Source organism: Saccopteryx bilineata, chromosome 4 (assembly GCF_036850765.1).
Source record: "Saccopteryx bilineata isolate mSacBil1 chromosome 4, mSacBil1_pri_phased_curated, whole genome shotgun sequence".
Taxonomy (NCBI): Eukaryota; Metazoa; Chordata; class Mammalia; order Chiroptera; family Emballonuridae; genus Saccopteryx; species Saccopteryx bilineata.
The window spans coordinates 67891936-67914980 of NC_089493.1; the positions used below are offsets into that span (position 1 = coordinate 67891936).

At 42.4% G+C, this 23045-nt stretch overlaps 1 protein-coding gene across 6 annotated transcripts in view; it reads left to right on the plus strand.

The window, feature by feature from the left end:
* ATOSA (atos homolog A) overlaps positions 1-17192 on the plus strand; it is a 104665-nt gene extending 87473 nt beyond the window's left edge. For 5 of the 6 annotated variants that reach the window (XM_066276283.1, XM_066276282.1, XM_066276281.1 and 2 more), the window contains 4 exons: positions 110-268; positions 8520-8588; positions 11060-11259; positions 16624-17192. In XM_066276283.1, coding sequence (XP_066132380.1) covers positions 110-268; positions 8520-8588; positions 11060-11259; positions 16624-16777 — 582 coding nt within the window. In that variant the 3' untranslated portion in view covers positions 16778-17192. Of the gene's footprint in view, positions 1-109; positions 269-8519; positions 8684-11059; positions 11260-16623 lie in introns of those variants that run through there. The other variant, XR_010731279.1, reaches the window with a different exon arrangement.
* The last annotated feature ends 5853 nt before the right edge of the window (positions 17193-23045 follow it).

Consider the following 23045-nt stretch of genomic DNA (forward strand, 5'->3'; position numbering starts at 1 on the left):
CTTTTACATGGAAGTGTCTTATGCCTGGGGAAATACAGTATTTCTTTAAATAGAAAATGAATTTATTAACTTTTTAAATTTATGCCTTACAAAGTGTCTTGTCTTCCAGGAATCTGTCCTGAACCATCGCTTCGACCCCCTCGGCACTGTGGATGGCTTCACTGCCGAGGTCGGGGCCAGTGGTGTTTTCTGCCCCACGCATTTGGTTCTCCCTGTTGAAGTGTCATTCTACAGTGTTTCAGATGATAATGCTCCCTCTCCTTACATGGCAAGTGTTTTTCAAATTGTCTTTTTCTGCTAAAATCAACCAACTTAATGACAAATTTCTTTAAGTTTCAAGAGACTGAGGGTTGCTTTGATTCAGTGCTTGAAAATACAAAGTATTTCCTAAGAGAAAATTGAAGGCTGAATAGAGACTAAGTTACCAAACAAAATGTTACCTCACAACTTCTTTCTGAGCTAGCCCTAACTGTACAAATCTTCTTTTGCATATGACAGTGGTGCTGAAAATTTACTTGTTTCTATGTGATTTGAAAAAATGATAAAAAGTTGTTTAGTGACAGTATAATTCCATGTCTTGCTGAGTTCACACAAATTCTCAAGCACTTTCCGTGCAGTCTGCTCTCACAGGGTTGCCTTCACATGTGAGCCTCATCTCAGTAGAGGTTAGGCAAAGATTTGGTTTTAACCTAAGGTTTTTGTAAGACCCTTTTACCCACTTTCTCCTGTTTGATTTGTCTTTGGACCATCTTATTCTAATCCTAGGGTTCTTAAGAATGTTTGTTATTTTTGATTGCGTACTGATGTTTTACTGGCGAGTAAGGTAGCTAAGGGAAATTAGCAGTTTTGAGCCTTACAATCCTATGATTTCATCTCTCCCATTTTTATTCCAGTGGATTGAGGATAAAATATATCTTCAATGCAAAAATGATACTCATTATCGGTCCAGTTTGCTCAAGGAAGCCTTACACCATTCTGATGGTGAAAATTTTATCAAGATCCTGGTCAGCGTTTCATACTTTAGTAGTAAAAACATAGAGGTGTCAGCTCATTTATCCAAAACTTTTTTCTTATTAATATTTACACTTGTGGGTCATAATCATAATGATGATGATGCCCAACATTGGTTATTATGAAAAATGAGGCCTGCCCTGGCCGGTTAGCTCAGCGGTAGAGCGTCGGCCTAGCGTGCGGAGGACCCGGGTTCGATTCCCAGCCAGGGCACACAGGAGAAGCGCCCATTTGCTTCTCCACCCCTCCGCCGCGCTTTCCTCTCTGTCTCTCTCTTCCCCTCCCGCAGCCAAGTCTCCATTGGAGCAAAGATGGCCCGGGCGCTGGGGATGGCTCTGTGGCCTCTGCCTCAGGCGCTAGAGTGGCTCTGGTCGCAATATGGCGACGCCCAGGATGGGCAGAGCATCGCCCCCTGGTGGGCAGAGCGTCGCCCCTGGTGGGCGTGCTGGGTGGATCCCGGTCGGGCGCATGCGGGAGTCTGTCTGACTGTCTCTCCCTGTTTCCAGCTTCAGAAAAATGGAAAAAAATTAAGAAAAATGAGGCCTACTCCTCTACAAACATGCCCGTTATCACATACGCCATCTGTTATTCATATAAATTTCTATTTACCATAGAAAGAGGCATCTACTTTTCCAGTATAATTTTGAGAAAAATAACTAATTTTGGATAATTAATATAATGGAAAGTACCATTGAGATAAGTTCAATATCAGGATAAAAATGTTACCATACTAGAATGCTTACAGTGTTAGACTATAACTGTGAAGTTTCCCTTTTGCTTTAACAGAACATCAAGAAGTCTTATCAGTTTCACATATTCTACTTGCACACAGTGATAGAGAACTAGAAGATAAGGTCTAAAATACTGTAATCTGTCTATAGTGTACAGAACGCAGAGATATGATAAAAGTGAATTTGCTGAAAATCAGCTCAAATAAATATCTTTGAGTGAAATTCATGAGCAAGAGGTCATTTGAACTATGCTTTAAAAAACCAAAATAGCATTAATCCTTGACCTTGGATGATATCTAGAAAGTGAAGGATTAAGAGATAAAGGATTTTGTCACTTTGCCAGAAGGCACACATAAGTGGTTATAGATTTTGAATAGATACTAGAAAAAGTTTTAAACAGATTGAGTTAGTCTATTCTTATAGAATTTTTGATTTACATTTTTCTGATAACGTTCTTCAGTAAACTTTCCACTATGTAATTTTTTTTGTTAGTTTACTTGTTAGAAATGGGTTTCCTTTACAAATGATGCAGTCTAAATCTTATACCACAAATCTTTCCTACTGTAAATTAATAAAATTATTCTTGTTCTTCAGGGAATCTTATTTATATATTGGTAATTCCATCTGTTTTCAAAGTACTGATCATGTTTTGATAATACATATCACAGAGCAGCAGAGGTGAGACATGGAACTCCTGTTTGTTACTTATAAGCCAGTATCTACGGCCACCATCAGAGCCATCTGGCCAGTGCAAGTTTACATTTGATTCGAACAGATGGTAATGAAACAACAGAGCCAAGAACTGGTGGACCATTAGCTTTAATCCTAGCTTGCACCCGGCTGGCAAGAAATACACACAGTGGGAAAATACTTCCCTTTCCATTCAGGGCTCCCAAAACCACTGACTTATCCGAGTTTTCTAGAATCAAATGTTTCTAGCTCTCCAGCCTTATTTACGTCTGTTCCCCATCTCCTCCTCTCTGCACAAACTGGCTTCTCCTTCAGCACTCTGCCGTCTTGGCTGCTACTCCTCTCCTCCACGTGGCCTTTCTCTGCTCTCCTCTCTAATGCTAATCTCTGGAACCGAGAGAGAGCAAGTTCGGGTCTGCCCCATTTTATAGTATAGAAATCAAAACCATTAATCCAGTATACAAACAAGGAGGTCTCTGATACAAAGTCACTTAGGGTGGGAAAGACTGTCTTAAAACTAAGCCTTAGGGGCCCTGGCCGGTTGGCTCAGCAGTAGAGCGTTGGCCTGGCGTGCAGGGGACCCGGGTTCGATTCCCGGCCAGGGCACATAGGAGAAGCGCCCATTTGCTTCTCCACCCCCCCCTCCTTCCTCTCTGTCTCTCTCTTCCCCTCCCGCAGCCAAGGCTCCATTGGAGCAAAGATGGCCCGGGCACTGGGGATGGCTCCTTGGCCTCTGCCCCAGGTGCTAGAGTGGCTCTGGTCGCGGCAGAGTGACGCCCCCCGGTGGGCAGAACGTCGCCCCTGGTGGGCGTGCCAGGTGGATCCCGGTCGGGCGCATGCGGGAGTCTGTCTGACTGTCTCTCCCCGTTTCCAGCTTCAGAAAAATACAAAAAAAAAAAAACAAAAAAAAAAACTAAGCCTTAGGGCCCTGGCCGGTTGGCTCAGTGGTAGAGCGTCGGCCTGGCGTGCAGAAGTCCCGGGTTTGATTCCCAGCCAGGGCACACAGGAGAAGCGCCCATCTGCTTCTCCACCCCTCCCCCTCTCCTTCCTCTCTGTCTCTCTCTTCCCCTCCCGCAGCCGAGGCTCCATTGGCGCAAGGATGGCCCGGGCGCTGGGGATGTCTCCTCGGCCTCTGCCCCAGGCGCTAGAGTGGCTCTGGTCGCAACAGAGCGACACCCAGAGGGGCAGAGCATCACCCCCTGGTGGGCAGAGCGTCGCCCCCTGGTGGGCATGCCGGGTGGATCCCGGTCGGGTGCATGTGGGAGTCTGTCTGACAGTCTCTCCCCGTTTCCGGCTTCAGAAAAATACAGAGGGAAAAAAAAAACAAAAAAAAACCTAAGCCTTAGGGCAGGGGTCCCCAAACTTTTTAAACTGGGGGCCAGTTCACGGTCCCTCAGACCGTTGGAGGGCCAGACTATAAAAAAAAACTATGAACAAATCCCTATGCACACTATACATTTTTAAAGTAAAAAAACAAAATGGGAACAAATACAATATTTAAAATAAAGAACAAGTAAATTTAAATCAACAAACTGACCAGTATTTCAATGGAAACTATGGGCCTGCTTTTGGCTAATGAGATGGTCAATGTCCAGTTCCATATTTGTCACTGCTAGCCATAACAAGTGATATGATGCGCTTCCGGAGCCGTGACACATGTATCCCGCATCACCGGAAGTAGTACTGTACGCGAGCGACACCGTGCTTTGCGGCACCGCCACATACAGTACTCCAGGAGCATCCGCATCCTGTGCTCCTCTCACTGACCACCAATGAAAGAGGTGCCCCTTCCAGAAGTGCGGTGGGGGCCAGATAAATGGCCTCAGGGGGCTGCAGTTTGGGGACCCCTGCCTTAGGGTATAACAATCCTGCCTGCTTACAGCGTGTCCCCCACACCCAGTGCAAACTATAAGCAAGCAAACCTATATATATATCATATTTACAAACTTATTTGACCAACATTACTCTAATAAATAACCTTGGAACCTCTCATTACAAATTACACAAATGACTCACAAAGGCAAAATTTTAGCACAGAAAATTCTGTTTTTGTGGTATAGAAATGGTACGGGACTTTTTATTAAATAATTCTTTAAACATTAACTCAGAGTCTGTAATCTCTCTCTCCAGTGGGTGTCAGTGGTAAGAATATTGTTCAAGTGTTGTATAATATGACAAATTTTCACAGTTTAGAAACTGTTAATGGTGAAACCAAGCAAAAAGGTCTAGAAAGCAGGTGTGATAGTAGCAAATTCATGGTATAACTTGCATTATCATAATATTAACAGGGCCATATATTATTTCTTCTCTTTGTAAGTAACCAGATTAAGGTAAACTTCTGTTTTACTTAGCTTTGTGTATTCTCTATTTCACAATAATTTGAAAATAAGTTTTTCTGTGAGATTTGACCCAATTTAGTTTATCTTTTCTATTCCATGCTAAAATGCCAGAAGTATAGTAATATTTTCTACCATAAAATATTGATGCACTGACCTATTAAAATAATAATAATAGAAATCCAAATAATTCCCTCAATTCCTTTCTAATTTCTACTTTGCCCATGCCATACTGGTCTTCCATTGCTTAGAAATTGTAAAATGTTACCTTAAACTTTAAGGTTGGTTTTTTTTGTTTGTTTTTGTTGTGGGTTTTTTTTGTATTTTTCTGAAGTTGGAAACGGGTAGGCAGTCAGACAGACTCCCTCATGCGCCCGACCGGGATCCACCTGGCACGCCCACCAGAGGGCGATGCTCTGCCCATCCGGGGTGTCACTCTGTTGCAACCAGAGCCATTTTAGCGCCTGAGGCAGAGGCCATGGAGCCATCCTCGGCGCCCGGGCCATCTTTGCTCCAATGGAGCCTTGGCTGCGGGAAGGAAAGAGAGAGACAGAGAGAAAGGAGGGGGGTGTGGAAAAACAGATGCAGATGGGCGCTTCTCCTGTGTGTGCCCCGGCTGGGAATCAAACCTGGGATTCCCGCACACCAGGCTGATGCTCTACCACTGAGCTAACCGGCCAGGGAGGTTGTTGGGTTTTTTTAAATCTACATTCTTTCTTTATAAATTCATTTAGTTACTATTATCATGTTCTGAAAACTATTATAATTGTATATATTAAAGGAAATAAATACAGGCTTGATAGTAATTTTTGCCTCACCACTTTTTCTTTATATATTTAGGGGAGGGTAAACAGTAATGTATTGCCTCTAGCCATGTGATTATCAAGGTAGCTATTTATATATTTTTTACTTTTTCTTTCTGGAACCAGGAAGAAGAGGGACAGTATATACCATACCATTTTTTTATAGAGAGAGTTATAAGAGGGAAAGTGTTTAAAGCTTCATTGCTCTTTTGGATTTGGAATGCAGTTTGTTGATACACTATTTTCATAAATGACCATACGATAAATCATATTAGTCAAGATATAATCATACACTGCTCACAAAAATTAGGGGATCAGGTAATGTGCAGATACCCAAGTACTTACAGTTTTTTGTACAGTGCATTTTCACCAATGAAATAGAAGTTGGTTTTGCATCTCATTTGCATAATTGAACAACTTTTACTTCATGTTCATTTTGAAATATCCCCTATTTTTTCTTTTTTCTTTTTTTTAATTTTTATTTATTTATTTTTTACAGAGACAGAGAGTCAGAGAGAGGGATAGACAGGGACAGACAGACAAGAACGGAGAGAGATGAGAAGCATCAATCATTAGTTTTTCATTGCGCATTGCAACACCTTAGTTATTCATTGATTGCTCTCTCATACATGCCTTGACCGCGGGCCTTCAGCAGACCAAGTAACCCTTTGCTGGAGCCAGCGACCTTGGGTTCAAGCTGGTGGGCTTTTTCCTCAAAGCAGATGAGCCCGCGCTCAAGCTGGCGACCTCGGGGTCTCGAACCTGGGTCCTCTGCGTCCCAGTCCGACGCTCTATCCACTGCGCCACCGCCTGGTCAGGCAAAATATCCCCTAATTTTTCTGAGCAGTATATTTGTCAGTGTTATTTTCATGAACATTTCCCAATATTAACATATTAATTTAACAGTATGATGTCAAGTGCTGTTCACTTGGAGTTTGTGATATTTTCATATTAAAGTCTTTTTTTTTTCTTTTTACCTCCGTCCACTCCTTTATACCCACCTCTGCCCTGGCCTGTCTTTCAAACACACAGATATTGTCTGATAGGATACTCCTGTTTTATATTTACTTTTCCATAAGGTTGGCATGTTTTTGCATGCACAATATAAAATGATGGAGTATGAAATATAGAGTATGCAATTATTCTAATTACTCAAAACTATTAGCGCAGTTAAAACAAATGAATCAGCATTCTTTTCTTTTTTATTTATTTTTTCCCCCGAAGTGAGAAGTGGGAGGTGGCAGATAGACAGACTCCTGCATGTGCCCAACTGTGATCCACCTGGCATGCCCACCAGGGGACAATGTTCCGTCCCTGGGGTGTTGCTCCGCTGCAATCAGAGTCATTCTAACGCCTGAGGCAGAGGCCATGAAGCCATCCTCAGTGCCCGCGCCAACTTTGCTCCAATGGAGCCTTGGCTGCAGAAGGAGAAGAGAGAGACAAAGAGAAAGGAGAGGGGAAAGGGTGGAGAAACAAATGGGCGCTTCTCCTATGTGCCCTGGCCGGGAATCAAACCCGGGACTTCCACGTGCCAGGCCTACACTCTACCGCTGAGCCAACCGGCCAGCCCCCCCTCCCCCCCCCCGTCTAACTGATTTTAGTGAGAGAGAAAGAACATTGATATGTTTTTTTTTTTTTTTTTTTTTTTTCTCTTCTTCATTTTTCTGAAGCTGGAAACAGGGAGAGACAGTCAGACAGACTCCCGCATGCGCCCGACCGGGATCCACCCGGCACACCCACCATGGGGCGAAGCTCTGCCCACCAGGGGGCGATGCTCTGCCCATCCTGGGCGTCGCCATGTTGCGACCAGAGCCACTCTAGCGCCTGAGGCAGAGGCCACAGAGCCATCCCCAGCGCCCGGGCCATCTTTGCTCCAATGGAGCCTTGGCTGCGGGAGGGGAAGAGAGAGACAGAGAGGAAAGCGCGGCGGAGGGGTGGAGAAGCAAATGGGCGCTTCTCCTGTGTGCCCTGGCCGGGAATCGAACCCGGGTCCTCCGCACGCTAGGCCGACGCTCTACCGCTGAGCCAACCGGCCAGGGCCTGATATGTTTCTTATGTGCTCCGACTGGGGATCGAACTGTAACCCCTGTGCTTCAGGGTGGATGCTTTCCCGCCAAGGCAGCATTCTTTTCTTAAAGCTATTCGAGCATTAAGTATCACAGTCACCACCTGTCATCTTTTGGTCATCCTGGTTATCTAGAAATTTTCACACATTCAAAGCTTCCCTTGTTTTAATTTATACTTCTTTCCCAATTTTGGACTGTTGCAATGATTAGAACATTTTTCTCAGAGAAACAATGTTATATAGTACAGCCATGGCCTCTCAAATTTTAATGCATGTATGATATCATCTGGGAAATCTTAAAATGCAGATTTGATTTGGTAAGTCTGGAAAGAAGCCAGAAATTCTGCATTTCTAAAAAGTTCACAGATGATATTGATGACACTAGTCTGTCTCTAACCCATATGACTGAAGAATTGACTTCATTTTTAGCCAAGACTTAGATCCTTCCACCTGCCTGACGTTTCATATGTCTAAAGACCAATAAATTATCTTGCTTCTTCATTTGCCTCCTCCCACATGATACAAGGGAATAATTCTGTCATCTCCCTTTATCCTTTTTAGTTAAGGACCTTCTTCTATATCTTAGAAATGTCATGCAGTGTGGTGTTATATAATTGATATTTATTTGATATATTTGTTATTTTTTATATATTTGCTATTATATATTATTTATTGCAACATCTCCAGGTAGAACAGTAAATTGTTTTCATACCAGTGGGACCCTATTTCATACTCATAGATTGTATCTCTATTAATGCAATGTTAATGTTTTTTTATAGAAATAGAATTCAGAGACTTTAGTAATTACATGATTTATTATTATTTTAGTCTTTTATATACATACGCATCAATTTGTACTCAATTTGTCTTCTTTTATTTCAAGGGTGTGATTACTTTAGAGTCCCTTGGTAAAAGGGGTTATCGAGTACCTCCTTCAGGAACAATACAAGTGGTATGTGTTTTATAGCCTACAATTGCAATAATCATTCTCTCACACACATATAGACCTTAGCCCTTTCTCCTGCTACTGCTGCTGCGACAGCTTCGGTAAGTAACAGTGCGGCTGCAGCTTTGTTTGGAGTTTCCCTGCTCTGCCCCAGGAATGACCATTTGGGGACCTTCAAAAAAGTAAAGCTTTAATTAGCTAATCAAGGTGAATTCATTAGAAAAATAGTATATGACAGTTTACATAACTTAAATAGAAGCTATTTTCAATATAATTAGAACCTAGCCTTTCCTATGCCTTCTATTTAAAATAGTAAGCCAGATTGAGATGAACCTATTCAAAAGGAGAACCCAAATATTAGTATTTCCTTGGCAGGAAAACTTGGGAAACAAAATTCTATTATCCTTAGGTTAATAATTTCTACATTGATCTAATGAGGTGGTTATACACAATGTAGTGTGACAGATAACAAGGCAGAGAAAGCATGCTTCCTTTTGGTCTAGGTGTTGATCTTGTTTGGATTCAAACTGAGATCTCTTCTAGCCCAGTGCAGTCAGTCCTTCATCGTCCTTGGTCTATGGTTCTCAGAAGAGTAATTTGATATCAAGGCCACTTTGCCACTGAGTTCATCCCTAGGTCAGACCCAGGATCATCTTGAAAGCCCAGAAGTCTTATCTATTCCAGATTTGGCTCTTGCAGACTAAAAAGAGTCTCACACATATTTGTCAATTATACCTAAATAAAGCTGAAATTAAAAATAAAATAAAATAAGGAAGGTCTAGTGAGTCCCTCACACTTAGGATCTGGTATAATTCAACAAGCTTTTTATTATTTATTTAGGTGAGAGGAGGAGAGATTGTGAGGCAGACTTTTGCATGCACCCCAACCCACCCGGAAACCCTATCTGGGCCTGATGCTGGAGTACTGAGCTATTTTTAGTACCCGAGGCCCAATATGCTCCAGTGGAGCTATTCTTAGCACCTGGGGCTACACTTGAACCAATCGAGCCACTAGCTTTGGGAGGGGAAGAGGGAAAGAGAAGGTGATAGGGGGAGAAACAGATGGTCATTTCTCCTGTGTGCCCTGACCAGGAATTGAACCCAGGATGTCCATACACTGGGCCAATGCTCTGTCCACTGAACCACTGTCCAGGGCTCAACAAGCCTTTTGATGACCTTTGGTTTCAGTGTGGTCAGTGCTCATAAGGCCACTTTTATTCATCACCTTTGTTCTGGTACAGCAAAGGAGTCTACACATATGTTTCTTGAATATCATGCAGGAATGAAACAGGACTATGCAGTTATATATATATACACATTCATGTAAGTTTTACTGAGGAAGAATCACTACATATTAAAGTAGAATTTTTATGTTGCCTGGAAATTTTGATCTAAAAGGATGATAATCTGTTCTCTTGCCTCTGGCTGTGTGAAAGTGAGTCACTGGAAGGCTAGCTATCAGTTGTCATGATAATGAGGCAAAAACACAAAGGCAGCACATTCATCTCTTATTTGAGGACTGCCAACTTTAATGGTTAATTTTAAATATGAAATTTAATTTCTTACATAGTTTAATTACATATGAACATGGTTTGAACTTCTGACTTGCTAGTTGTGTGGTTTGTTGAATATATTAGCCTTAATCTTAAGACTCACTAGTTTTAACAAATTGGATCATAATATTGATATATTTCTCATTTTGATTCAGTGAGTGATGTCCAGTGCCACGGATGAGCTTCAGAAAGTATGGGCACCAAGTTACCTATTGATGTGTTGGTAATTTGGTTAAAGTCAGATCAGCAGCTTGGGGTTTTGTTTATAAGTCAGTCTTTTTAAAAGTACTATTCCTTTGATTATTTATAGCCAAGTATCAATTGAATTTAAATACATATTTTAGTATATTCATGATATTGATAATTTTAAAAAGTGTCACTGCAGTTTTTGAAATGAATCTAACTATGATATGAGAACATGAAGTTTTATTTAGCCTACTTTGTACCTAATAATGAACTTTGTTTTCTAAACTTGGAAATATCTCAGTAAGAAAAAGTCTCTTATTTTACTAAGTTTTGTTTTTAAGAATTCTATTTGCTCACTATTAAAATGTGAGGAAAATTAATATTCTACTTTGAGAAATTTGCAGTTGCTGTACTTTAATGAAGCTAAACTATGAACAAGGAGTAAAAGTTATGTATTGTCTATTATTAATATGAAATTTGTGACTAAAGATTTTGATTTGTTCTAGGATTTTTTATTGGTAAATAAAAAGATAAATTGAACCAGTTTTTAAAGTAATATGTATCAGCTCATAAACCTCTGAAATGTCATAAACTTTAGTCCTCAAAACTGAATTATATCCACTGGAATTAATTGGATTAATTTATTATTTAAAAATCTAGTTTATTGTTGGCACAACCATTTTGAGTCGAATCAGCAAATCACCATTTTTTAAAAGTAATTTCTATATTGTTTCTTCAGACCTTATTTAATCCTAATAAGACTGTGGTGAAGATGTTTGTTGTGATATATGACTTGCGAAATATGCCAGCCAATCATCAGACATTCCTACGACAAAGAACTTTTTCTGTACCGGTTAAACAAGAAATGAAGAGAAGTGTTAATAAAGAGAACATCCGACATACAGAAGAACGGTTATTACGCTACCTCATACATCTGAGGTAATGTTTGAATTGAAAATAAAAATGTTACTTTAGAACAGGGGTAGTCAACCTTTTTATACCTACCACCCACTTTTGTATCTCTGATAGTAAAATTTTCTAACCGCCCACTGATTCCACAGTAATGGTGATTTATAAAGTAGGAAAGTAACTTTACTTGATAAAATTTATAAAGCAGAGTTACAGCAAGTTAAAGTATATAATAATAATTACTTACCAAGTACTTTATGTCGGATTTTCGCTAAGTTTGGCAGAATAAATCTTTATAAAACAACTTCCTATAGTTAAATCTATCTTTTTATTTATACTTTGGTTGCTCTGCTACCGCTCACCATGAAAGCTGGAACGCCCACTAGGGGGCGGTAGGGACCAGGTTGACTACCACTGCTTTAGAAGAACTAATTTATGTCAGGCCCTTGCCAGGTGACTCAGTGGAGAAAGGGTTGTCCTGGCACAAAGAGGTCCCGGGTTCAATTCCTGGTCAGGGTACAACGAATGAGTGCACAACTAAGTGGAACAGCTAGTTGATGCTTCTCTCTTCCTCCACCTCTCTCTTTTTCTCTTTCTCCCTCTTTCCTTCTCTCCCTCCCTCGTTCTCTTCCTTTCTTAAATCAATGGAAAAATGTTTTAAAATAATTTATCAAAACAAATGCTAGTACATTTGGGGCAGTGAGACACATTTTCTAAACCAGTACTGTCTAATAGAATTATAATGAGCCATATATGTAGTTCTTTATTTTCTAGTACTTACATTAAAAATATTAAAAAGAAATGATACATATATTTTATATGATTTATTATAAATATAAATATGAATGAGATATTTACATTCTTTATTATTTATACTGAATACTTAAAGTCAAGTATGTATTTTTCACTAAAAGCACAATTCCATTTCAGCTGGCCATATTTCAGGTGTTCAGTAGCCACACATGGCTAGTGCTGCTGTATTAGGAAAGTTCTTAACCTTCATTCATTCTTCCCATGAATATTTGTATTAAACATGCTTCTGGGTACTAGGAAACAGCTGTGAAAAAAATCTCTGTTCTCGCCTGACCAGGCGGTGGCGCAGAGGATAGAGCGTCGGACTGGGATGCTGAGGACCCAGGTTCGAGACCCCAAGGTCACCAGCTTGAGCGCGGGCTCATTTGGTTTGAGCAAAACTCACCAGCTTGGACCCAAGGTCGCTGGCTCCAGCAATGGGTTACTCGGTCTGCTGTAGCCCCACGGTCAAGGCACATATGAGAAAGCAATCAATGAACAACTAAGGTGTCACAATACGCAACAAAAAACTAATAATTGATGCTTCTCATCTCTCTCCGTTCCTGTCTGTCTGTCCCTATCTATCCCTCTGACTCTCTGTCTCTGTAAAAAAAAAAAAAAAAAAAAAAAAAAAAAAAATCTCTGTTCTCATAGAGCTTAGAAATATCAGCTCACAGCCATAGGTTGTGAGATGCCACTTGGATGCCCTTGAAGTCCAAGTAGCCAGTATCCTAAACTTTTCAGACCTGAAATCCTAGTCCACCTGTCAGTATTAATGAGCAAGTCTACTGGTGGAGAGAGAGCTCAATAGCCTTTTGCTTGTAACTCTATTCCTAATATTTTTCTGATTCCATTCATAAGTAAATCCTTAATTACATCAGTGTCAGTAATTCACCTTAATTTTTGTTTTATTTTTTTAGATTTATTTCTTGATTTTATTTGTTTTTTGTTGTTGTTTTTTGTTTTTCATATTTCCGAAGCTGGAAACAGGGAGGCAGTCAGACAGACTCCCACATGCGCCCGACCGGGATCCACCCGGCATGCCCACCAGGGGGCGATGCTTTGCCCCTCTGGGGCGTCGCTCTGTTGCGTCCAGAGCCATTCTAGCGCCTGAGGCAGAGGCCACAGAGCCATCCCCAGTGCCCGGGCCATCTTTGCTCCAATGGAGCCTCGCTGCGGGAGGGGAAGAGAGAGACAGAGAGGAAGGAGAGGGGGAGGGGTGGAGAAGCAAATGGGCGCCTCTCCTGTGTGCCCTGGCCGGGAATTGAACCCGGGACTCCTGCACGCCAGGCCGACGCTCTACCGCTGAGCCAACCAGCCAGGGCCAGTATTTCTTGATTTTAGAGAGAGGATAGAGAGAAAGAAAGGCAGAGGGAGGAGTGGGAAGCATCAACTTACAGTAATTGCTTTTTGTATGTTCCTTAACTGGGCAAGCCTGCAGTTTGGAACCGGTGACCTCAGCATTCCAGGTGGATGTTTTTTTTGTTTTGTTTTTTTTTTCTTCATTTTTAGAGAGGAGAGAGAGAGACAGAGAGAGAGAAGGGGGGAGGAGCTGGAAGCATCAACTCCCATATGTGCCTTGACCAGGCAAGCCCAGGGTTTCGAACCGGCAACCTCAGCATTTCCAGGTTGACGCGTTATCCACTGCGCCACCACAGGCCATGCCTGAGTTCAATTCCTTACTCCATGAATCCTCTTCATCAGAAGGAGGCATCTTTCATCCAGGGCCCTGGCAGAGGACCTCTTTGATCTATTACTGATGGTGACCACCCACTATCTTTCAATGATTTGGTCTTTTGGTGATCTAGAGTGAATCAGAAGTCAGCTGTACATTTAAGTCCCATACTTGAAAACATCTATTAGGTTAATTGGTTGCCCCATAGCACTGCTTAATTGGTACTCTTATCTTGGGGTCTTCTGGCTGATGTTCTGCAACCTAAGGACATTTTGAACCAGCACAATGTATTTAAACCCAACTTTCCACATATGGGAAATGTGCAAATTGTGGGAATGCAAAATATACCAAAACTGACTTGGAAGATTTTCTTTTTAGATTAATGTGAAACAATAAAGCTTTTCTTTTTCTTTTTTATTGAATTTATTGGGAGAGACTGGTTAACAAAATTATACAGGTTTCAGATGCACAATTCTACAACACATCATCTGTACATTGTGTTGTGCGTGTTCACCACCCCACGTCAAGTTCTCACCCATCACCATTATCCCCTCTGTACCCTTCTCCACCACCACCACCACTCCCGCAACTTGGAAGACTTAAAAGAGAAACAGTATGAAATAGCAGACTAAGAATAGCGCCCGGCCCAATCTAGGAAAAGATTCAACTCTCTTTAAACTTCCATTTGATGTCATTCCTCTTGAAGTTTTAAAAACCATAGCCATATGTAACCAACATTTACCAAAGTAAAAATTAACTACACCAGCTTTTATAATCCCTACATAATGATTAGATACTTTATATGCTCTGAAGAAACCTTTGCAAAGTATGGCACAGTTCCTGAAGCTCACCATGTTCTCCACCAGATTGAAATAATCAAAAACTGCCTGACCTGTGGTGGCGCAGTGGATAAAGCGTTGACCTGGAAATGCTGAGGTCGCCGGTTTGAAACCCTGGGCTTGCCTGGTCAAGGCACATATGGGAGTTGATGCTTCCAGCTCCTCCCCCCCTTCTCTCTCTCTGTTTCTCCTCTCTCTACCTCTCTCTCTCTCTCTCTCTCTCTCTCTCCCTCCCTCCCTCCCTCCCTCTCCTCTCTAAAATGAATTTAAAAAAAAAATTAAATAATGAGAAACTTCAGAGAGAAGAGTGAGACAGTCAGAGGTCTGCTCTAATGTATATATCTAATCACCAGATTTCTTAATTTAAGAATAAAAACCACAAACCCAGAGCATATTTCTAGTATGCAAAGAAAACCAGAGAAATTAGCAGCAAAAGCTGTGTTTGACTATCTGCCAGATAAGTTTATATGATTAAAGATTCCAATTTCCTGTGTTATGCTATAAATATTAATTAGGAAGGGATAGAAATGATTCCATATACAGTTTTGATAACCAGTTTTCATTTCACTACTAACATTTTAAATGATTTCTAATGATGATGAGGTTTTATTTAGCTAGCCACTACTGATGATATCAGTTCTCTCTCATCCTGTGAATGCCCTCAAAACTTGATTATTTTCTGTGGCAGCTTTTCAAGTGTGGAATCATTTTGTTTAATTTTTTTTTTTTTTTTTTTTGTATTTTTCTGAAGCTGGAAACGGGGAGAGACAGTCAGACAGACTCCCGCATGCGCCCGACCGGGATCCACCCGGCACGCCCACCAGGGGCAACGCTCTGCCCACCAGGGGGCGATGCTCTGCCGCGACCAGAGCCACTCTAGCGCCTGGGGCAGAGGCCAAGGAGTCATCCCCAGCTCCCAGGCCATCTTTGCTCCAATGGAGCCTTGGCTGTGGGAGGGGAAGAGAGAGACAGAGAGGAAGGAGGGGGGTAGGGTGGAGAAGCAAATGGGCGCTTCTCCTTATGTGCCCTGGCCGGGAATCGAACCGGGTCCCCCACACGCCAGGCCAACGCTCTACTGCTGAGCCAACTGGCCAGGGCTTTCTTTAAAATTTTATTTTATTTTTTTACAGAGACAAAGAGAATGTCAGAGAGAGGGATAGATAGGGACAGACAGACAGGAACGGAGAGAGATGAGAAGCATCAATCATCAGTTTTTTGTTGCGACACCTTAGTTCATTGATTGCTTTCTCATATGTGCCTTGACTGTGGGGCTACAGCAGACTGAGTAACTCATTGTTCGAGCCAGCGACCCTGGGCTCAAGCTGGTGAGCTTTTTATTTAGCTCAAACCAGATGAGCCCGTGCCCAAGCTGGCGACCTCGGGGTCTCGAACCTGGGTCCTCTGCATCCCAGTTTGACACTCTATCCACTGCACCACCACCTGGTCAGGCTGGAATCGTTTTTAATGTACTCAAAATTGTGGAAGGGCAAGTTGTTATGAAATGGATCAATCTATGTGGCTAGAAGATGCTAGAGCTGCAAAGCCCGATTTAGTGTAATTGGGTGATGCGAACTGAAACGACACTGTAGGTGCAGAAAGGTGCATGGATTGTCGTGTCAGGGGTAAAAGGTAGGAGTATATGTGCAGATTTACAGAAGGAAGCATCTCCGGCATTGTACGAGGGAAAGTGGAGTATAAAGTGTTTAGGGAATAGTTAAGGGAAAGGCACTTAATATAGCACATATTTTGGCAATGTAAGAGTTTAAACACCTTGTCAAAAAGTTACTATTAACTTAATAAAGGTAGGAAGACTAATTGTTCAGAGGTTTTATTTTGTCTTAAAGCCTCATTCCTTAGCTCCCTGGTTGGCAAACTGCAGCTCTTTGGCCCCCTGAGTGTGGCTCTTCCACAAAATACCACGTGCGGGTGCTACCTCGATAAGGAAGGTACCTACCTATATAGTTTAAGTTTAAAAAATTTGGCTCTCAAAAGAAATTTCAGTCGTTGTACTGTTGGTATCTGGCTCTGTTGACTAATGAGTTTGCCAGCCACTGCCCTCGCTGATGCACTTTTTGTTTGTTTATTCAGGTTCCAGAGTTCTAAATCTGGGAAGATCTACCTCCACAGAGATGTACGGCTCCTCTTCTCTAGAAAGTCAATGGAAGTTGATAGCGGTGCTGCATATGAACTCAAATCTTACACTGAATCGCCAATAAACCCTCAATTTTCACCAAGATGTTGATAAGGAGTGACAAAGTATTCACTCACCACCCAAGTTTCAAAGTAAAAGTTAGCATAGAACGGAGTGTACCAAATTAACCACCAGGAGAGTGGCTCCTCTCCTGTTCTCCTGGACCAGTTTTTATTAAAGGATTCCTGGAACGAGATCCACATATTCCAAGTAGACTGGAAACACTCATGTCCTAAGCCCTTTTGTACTGTTGAAACCACTTCATGGGACATGTTGCAATAGCAAAACCCCCTTTAGATTAGTGTTTACACATTTTATTTCTCAGTTATTTAATATTTAATGTTTTCCTTAATACTCAAGTGATGTTTGTCGTTAGTGTTCTAATGTAGCACAAATCCTATGTAAAATCATACTATGCATTTTTAACATTAATGTTGAAATCTGAAATATATGCACAAGTCTTTAATTTTGTGTGATGTGTTTTAAGTACTATTCATTTAAGTTACTGAAAACGAGAATGAAGTATTGAGCTTCTTTAAGATAAATGCACTATGCAAGCATGTGTACTTTTTGTATCTCCCAGATTTAGTTTCTCCAACACCCCCTTCAGGTTGCTGTCTCACATCATAGTCCTTTCACATTCTGTATTGGCAGTGCATTGTGGTCTAAGCTGCTTCACATTCCCCTTGCAAGTTCAGATTATCATGCTCATTCATAGTCTTTCTAGAATCCTTATTCTCAAAACAGTTCTATTTTTCCTTAATCACCACTACAGAGACTTTACATTAAATGGCTGTCCCATGCTAGATAATTTTTGCAAATTGTTAAAAGAATATGTACTTTGAAAACAAATTAGTATTTATATTGTAAATATATGCCAAAAAAAGAAAAAGTGTACTTGGCTTTTATTTTTTAGATGAGATGTGATTGAGTGAATTTCTGATAGGCATCTGGCAGTTTCTATTCTGGCTTTACAACTGACAAGAGGAGAGGGGGAGAAACCTTGAGCCTTGTCCCAATTTATTTTCTTATTTAGGGTCTCAATGAAAGGCATTTGGCAACTGAGAAAAGCCACTGAGCAAGGGAACAGGGCTGAGTGCATCAAAATCCTTCTCTCTATTCCCCTTAGAAAGAAGAGTGGCTTGCTTGACCAGGTCATTGTGCAGTGGATAGAGGGGTCAGCCTAGGATGCTGAGAATACACGTTCGAAGCCCCAAGGTCACTGGCTTGAGCGTAGGCTCACCAGCGTGAGCACAGGGTCGCTGGCTTGAAGCCCAAGGTCTGTGGCTTGAGCAAGAGGTCACTGGCTTGGCTGCAGCCCCCCATGCCTCATAATGAGAAAGTAGTCAATGAACAACTAAGGTGCCGCAACTATGAGTTAATGCTTCTTTCTTATTACTCCCTTTCTGCCTCTCTCTCTCTCTCTCGCTAAAAATATTTTTTTAAAAAGAAGAGTGGTCTGCCAGACCTGTGGTGGCGCAGTGGATGAAGCATTGACCTGGAAATGCTGAGGTCGCCGGTTCGAAACCCTGGGCTTGCCTGGTCAAGGCACATATGGGAGTTGATGCTTCCAGCTCCTCCCCCTTCTGTCTCTCCTCTGTCTCTCCCTCTCCTCTCTAAAATAAATTAAAAAATAATAATAAAAAATATTTAAAAAAAAAAAAAAAGAAGAGTGGTTTTACATGTTTGTGTAGAGACAGTGGCTAAGAGCAGGTCAGATAAGGCACAAGTACAGGGACAAAGTTGCAAGTTAGAAAACGGGTACTAAAGTGGGCCTGTCCTAAGAGACCTGGGAGTCTAGAGCCAGGTGAGCAGTCTGGAATTTGAGAGACTGGAAGATCTTGATTTTGGAACCTGGCTAATGGGTAGACTATTCAAGAGAATCTGGACAGGTAATAAGTGTGGTTTGGCCAGTAAGAAGCCTCTTAAAATTTTTTTTTCTATTTTTTTAAGTGAAAGGAGGGGAGATACACTCCCATATGCATCCTACAGGGATCCACCTGGCAAGCCCTGTTGGGTGGATGCTCAAATCAACCAAGCTGTCCTCAGTACGTGAGGCTGATGCTTGGACCAACCAAGCCTCAGTACACATGGTCAACACTTGAACCAATCAAGCCTGAGAGAGGAAGAGAGAACAGTGAGGGGGAAGGGATGAGAAGCAGATGGTTGCTTCTCCTGTGTGCCCTGACCTGGAATCGAACCCAGGACGTCTGCACACAGGGTCCACACTCTATCCACTGAGCCAACCGGCCAGGGCCAAAATTTACTTTATTTGTTTTGGGATTTTTTGTTTGTTTTTTCTGAAGCTGGAAACGGGGAGAGAGTCAGACTCCCGCATGCGCCCGACCGGGATCCACCCGGCACGCCCACCAGAGGGCAATGCTCTGTTGCAACCAGAGCCACTCTAGTGCCTGGGGCAGAGGCCAAGGAGCCATCCCCAGTGCCCGGGCCATCTTTGCTCCAATGGAGCCTCGGCTGAGGGAGGGGAAGAGAGAGAGAGAGAGAGGAAGGAGAGGGGGAGGGGTGGAGACCTGGAACCCTGAGGTCACCGATTCAAAACCCTGGGCTTGCCTGGTCAAGGCACATATGGGAGTTGATGCTCTCTTTCTCTCTTTCTCTCTCTCCTCTCTAAAATGAATGAATGAATAAATAAATAAATAAATAACCCAGAGGAGAAATGGTTATTTGTATTTCATAAAAGTAAAAGAAGCCTGGCCAGGCAGTGGCGCAGTGGATAGAGCATTGGACTGGGATGCGGAAGACCCAGGTTCGAGACCCCAAGGTCGCCAGCTTGAGAGTGGGCTCATCTGGTTTGAAAAAAAAAAATAGCTCACCAGCTTGCACCCAAGGTCAGTGGCTCGAGCAAGAGGTTACTTGGTCTGCTGTAGCCCCACGGTCAAGGCACATATGAGAAAGCAGTCAATGAACAACTAAAGTGCCACAATGGAAAAACTGAAGATTGATGCTTCTCATCTCTCTTCGTTCCTCTCTGTCCCTGTCTGTCCCTCTCTGACTCTGTAAAAAAAAGAAATAAAAAAAATAAATAATAAAAAGTAAAAGAAAAAAATTTCAGTGACACATTTGTGAATATTTGTTCTCAATCATCAGGCTGTGTGGAAATTACATGAGATTGGGACCCAGAAGGTTTGGATTGTAATCCTAGCTCTAATGGTATCTGAAGGGATAAACTCGTAAGAATCCTCTCTAACCCTTCTAGGTCTTTGTGATTTAGTGGATGGGGTGAGAGTACCGTGCCTTCTCTTCTTAAATTCTGACATCTAATTCTTACAATAAGTATCTTTTTTTTTTTTTAAAACTAATTGGGATTTTTTTTCATGTTTTTATTTTTATTTTATTTATTCATTTTTAGAGAGGAGAGAGAGAAGGGGGGAGGAGCTGGAAGCATCAACTTCCATATGTGCCTTGACCAGGCAAGCCCAGGGTTTCAAACCAGCGACCTCAGCATTTCCAGGTCGATGCTTTATCCACTGCGCCACCACAGGTCAGGCTTTTTTTTTTTTTTTTTTTTTTTTTTAATACAGAGACAGTCAGAGAGAGGGATAGATAGGGACAGACAGATAGGAACGGAGAGAGATGAGAAGCATCAATCATAAGTTTTTCGTTGAGACACCTTAGTTTTTAATTGACTGCTTTCTCATATGTGCCTTGACCACGGGCCTTAAGCAGACCAAGTAATCCCTTGCTCAAGCCAGCGACCTTGGGTCCAAGCTGGTAAACCTTGCTCAAACCAGATGAGCCTGCGCTCAAGCTGGCAACCTCGGGTCTTGAACCTGGATCCTCCGCATCCCAGTCCGACGCTCTGTCCACTGTGCCACCGCCTGGTCAGGCCTTGCAATAAGTATTTCTTTTTTTTTCTTTTTTCCGAAGCTGGAAACGGGGAGGCAGTCAGACAGACTCCTGCATGCGCCCGACCGGGATCCACCCAGCATGCCCACCAGGGGGCGATGCCCTGCCCCTCTGGGGCATAGCTCTGTTGCATCCAGAGCCATTCCAGCGCCTGAGGCAGAGGCCACAGAGCCATCCCCAGCGCCCGGGCCATCCTTGCTCCAATGGAGCCTTGCTGCGGGAGGGAAAGAGAGACAGAGAGGAAGGAGAAGAGGAGGGGTGGAGAAGCAGATGGGCGCCTCTCCTGTGTGCCCTGGCCGGGAATCGAACCCGGAACTCCCGCTCGCCAGGCTGATGCTCCACTGCTGAGCCAACCGGCCAGGGCTGCAATAAGTATTTCAATACTCATATTTAGACCTATACATTTGACAAAAGTTAATATTAATAGCCTGACCAGGTGGTGGCGCAGTGGATAGAGCGTCGGACTGGGATACGAAAGGACCCAGGTTCGAGACCCCGAGGTCGCCAGCTTGAGCGCGGGCTCATCTGGCTTGAGCAAAGAGCTCACCAGCTTGGACCCAAGGTCGCTGGCTCCAGCAGGGGGTTACTTGGTCTGCTGAAGACCCGCGGTCAAGGCACATGTGAGAAAGCAATCAATGAACAACTAAGAAGTTGCAACGCACAACGAGAAACTGATGATTGATGCTTCTCATCTCTCCGTTCCTGTCTGTCTGTCCCTATCTGCCTCTGTAAAAAAAAAAAAAATTATAAAAGTTAATATTAATAAATTTATATAAAACTTGGAAAAACAAGTAGTCAAAATACCAAAATGCTTTAAAATTTGTTTTAAGTTATTGCTTCTTTGACTTCTTTAGTAATCTAAAAATTAGTAATTTATATTGTATGCTTTTTTTTTTTTTCCAGGGACAGAGAGAGAGAGCCAGAGAGAGAGAGCCAGAGAGAGGGATAGATAGGGACAGACAGGAACGGAGAGAGATGAGAAGCATCAACCATCAGTTTTTCGTTGTGACACCTTAGTTGTTCATTGATTGCTTTCTCATATGTGCCTTGACTGCGGGCCTTCAGCAGACCAAGTAACCACTTGCTCAAGCCAGCGACCTTGGGTCCAAGCTGGTGAGCTGTTTTTTTGCTCAAGCCAGATGAGCCCGCGCTCAAGCTGGCGACCGCGGGGTCTTGAACCTGGGTCTTCCGCATCCCAGTCCAACAGTCTATCCACTGCACCTCTGCCTGGTCAGGCTGCATGTGTCTTTTCATGTGGCAATCACATTGTAATTTTTACAGAATTCTTTCTAGAACATGGTATTCCACCTTTCTGAGCATATTTTAGAAAAATTCAAGATGATTGAAGCATCCATGTGCATCTTGTGCTCTTCCTGGCTAGCTTGAGCAAGGGAAGCGTGCTGACATTTTTTCGCTCTACTTAGGGTCTTTTTGTCCATGTTGTTTTTCCCAGTGAGGTGTGGTCACCCAGCACCTCTCTGCTCTCACTTGCTCTGGTACTATATCTATCATAATGGTTCTTTTCCTCCCTTCTTTCGTTACAGGCTAGGATTTTACCATACTTCCTACATCACTGCACTTTGTATTCACAGATTGTCATATTGTGTGTTGGCATGCAGGTAAAGGTACCAGCAGACACCAGGCTGGGTGTTTCAATTGGTCAGAGTGTCGTCCCAAACACACCAAGGCTGTGGGTACAATCTGCCATCAGGATACGTATGTATATCAACTAATGAACGTGTGAATAGATGGAAGAGCAAATCAATATTTCTCCCTCTTCCTCTCTCTAAGAATCAATAAATTTAAAAAAGAAGAAAGCTGATAACTACCTTTAAAAAGGAACTCCAAATAAATAAATAAATAGGAACTCTGGGTCAAAAATAACCTATAGAAATTCTTTAGAAATTTTCTTATCAGTAGAGAATGAAAAATACTAAGTTATGGAAGAAGGACTGGCCGCAAGGCACTCAGTAGAAAGGCTCCCTTCTCTTACCATCTCCCACACGATTAGTCTTTTACAGAGGGTTAAAGAAAGGAAACAATTTCTCTTTGAAAAGCTTTATCCTTGGGGACTGGCTGGGTGGCTCAGGTGGTTGGAGCATCCTTACAATATGCCAGGGTTATGGGTTATATCCCTAGTTGAGGCACAAGCAGGAATTAGCCGGCGGGTGCGTAAAGAAGCAGAACAACAAATCAATGTTTCTCCCTCTTTCTAAAAAACAAAACACTTCATCCTTGGGATCCCCACTTTCTCTAACTGGTTTTATAAATGAAGCAGTGATTGTTCTTAAAGTTTATTTTTCAAAACTTACGCTACACATGTTTATTATAAAAAATTTCAAAAAACAAATTTTAGCCCTGGCCAGATAGCTCAGTTGGTTGGAGCATTGTTCTGGAGCATGAAGGCTGCCGGTCTGATTCCCCAGTCAGGGCACATACAGAAGTAGCTCGA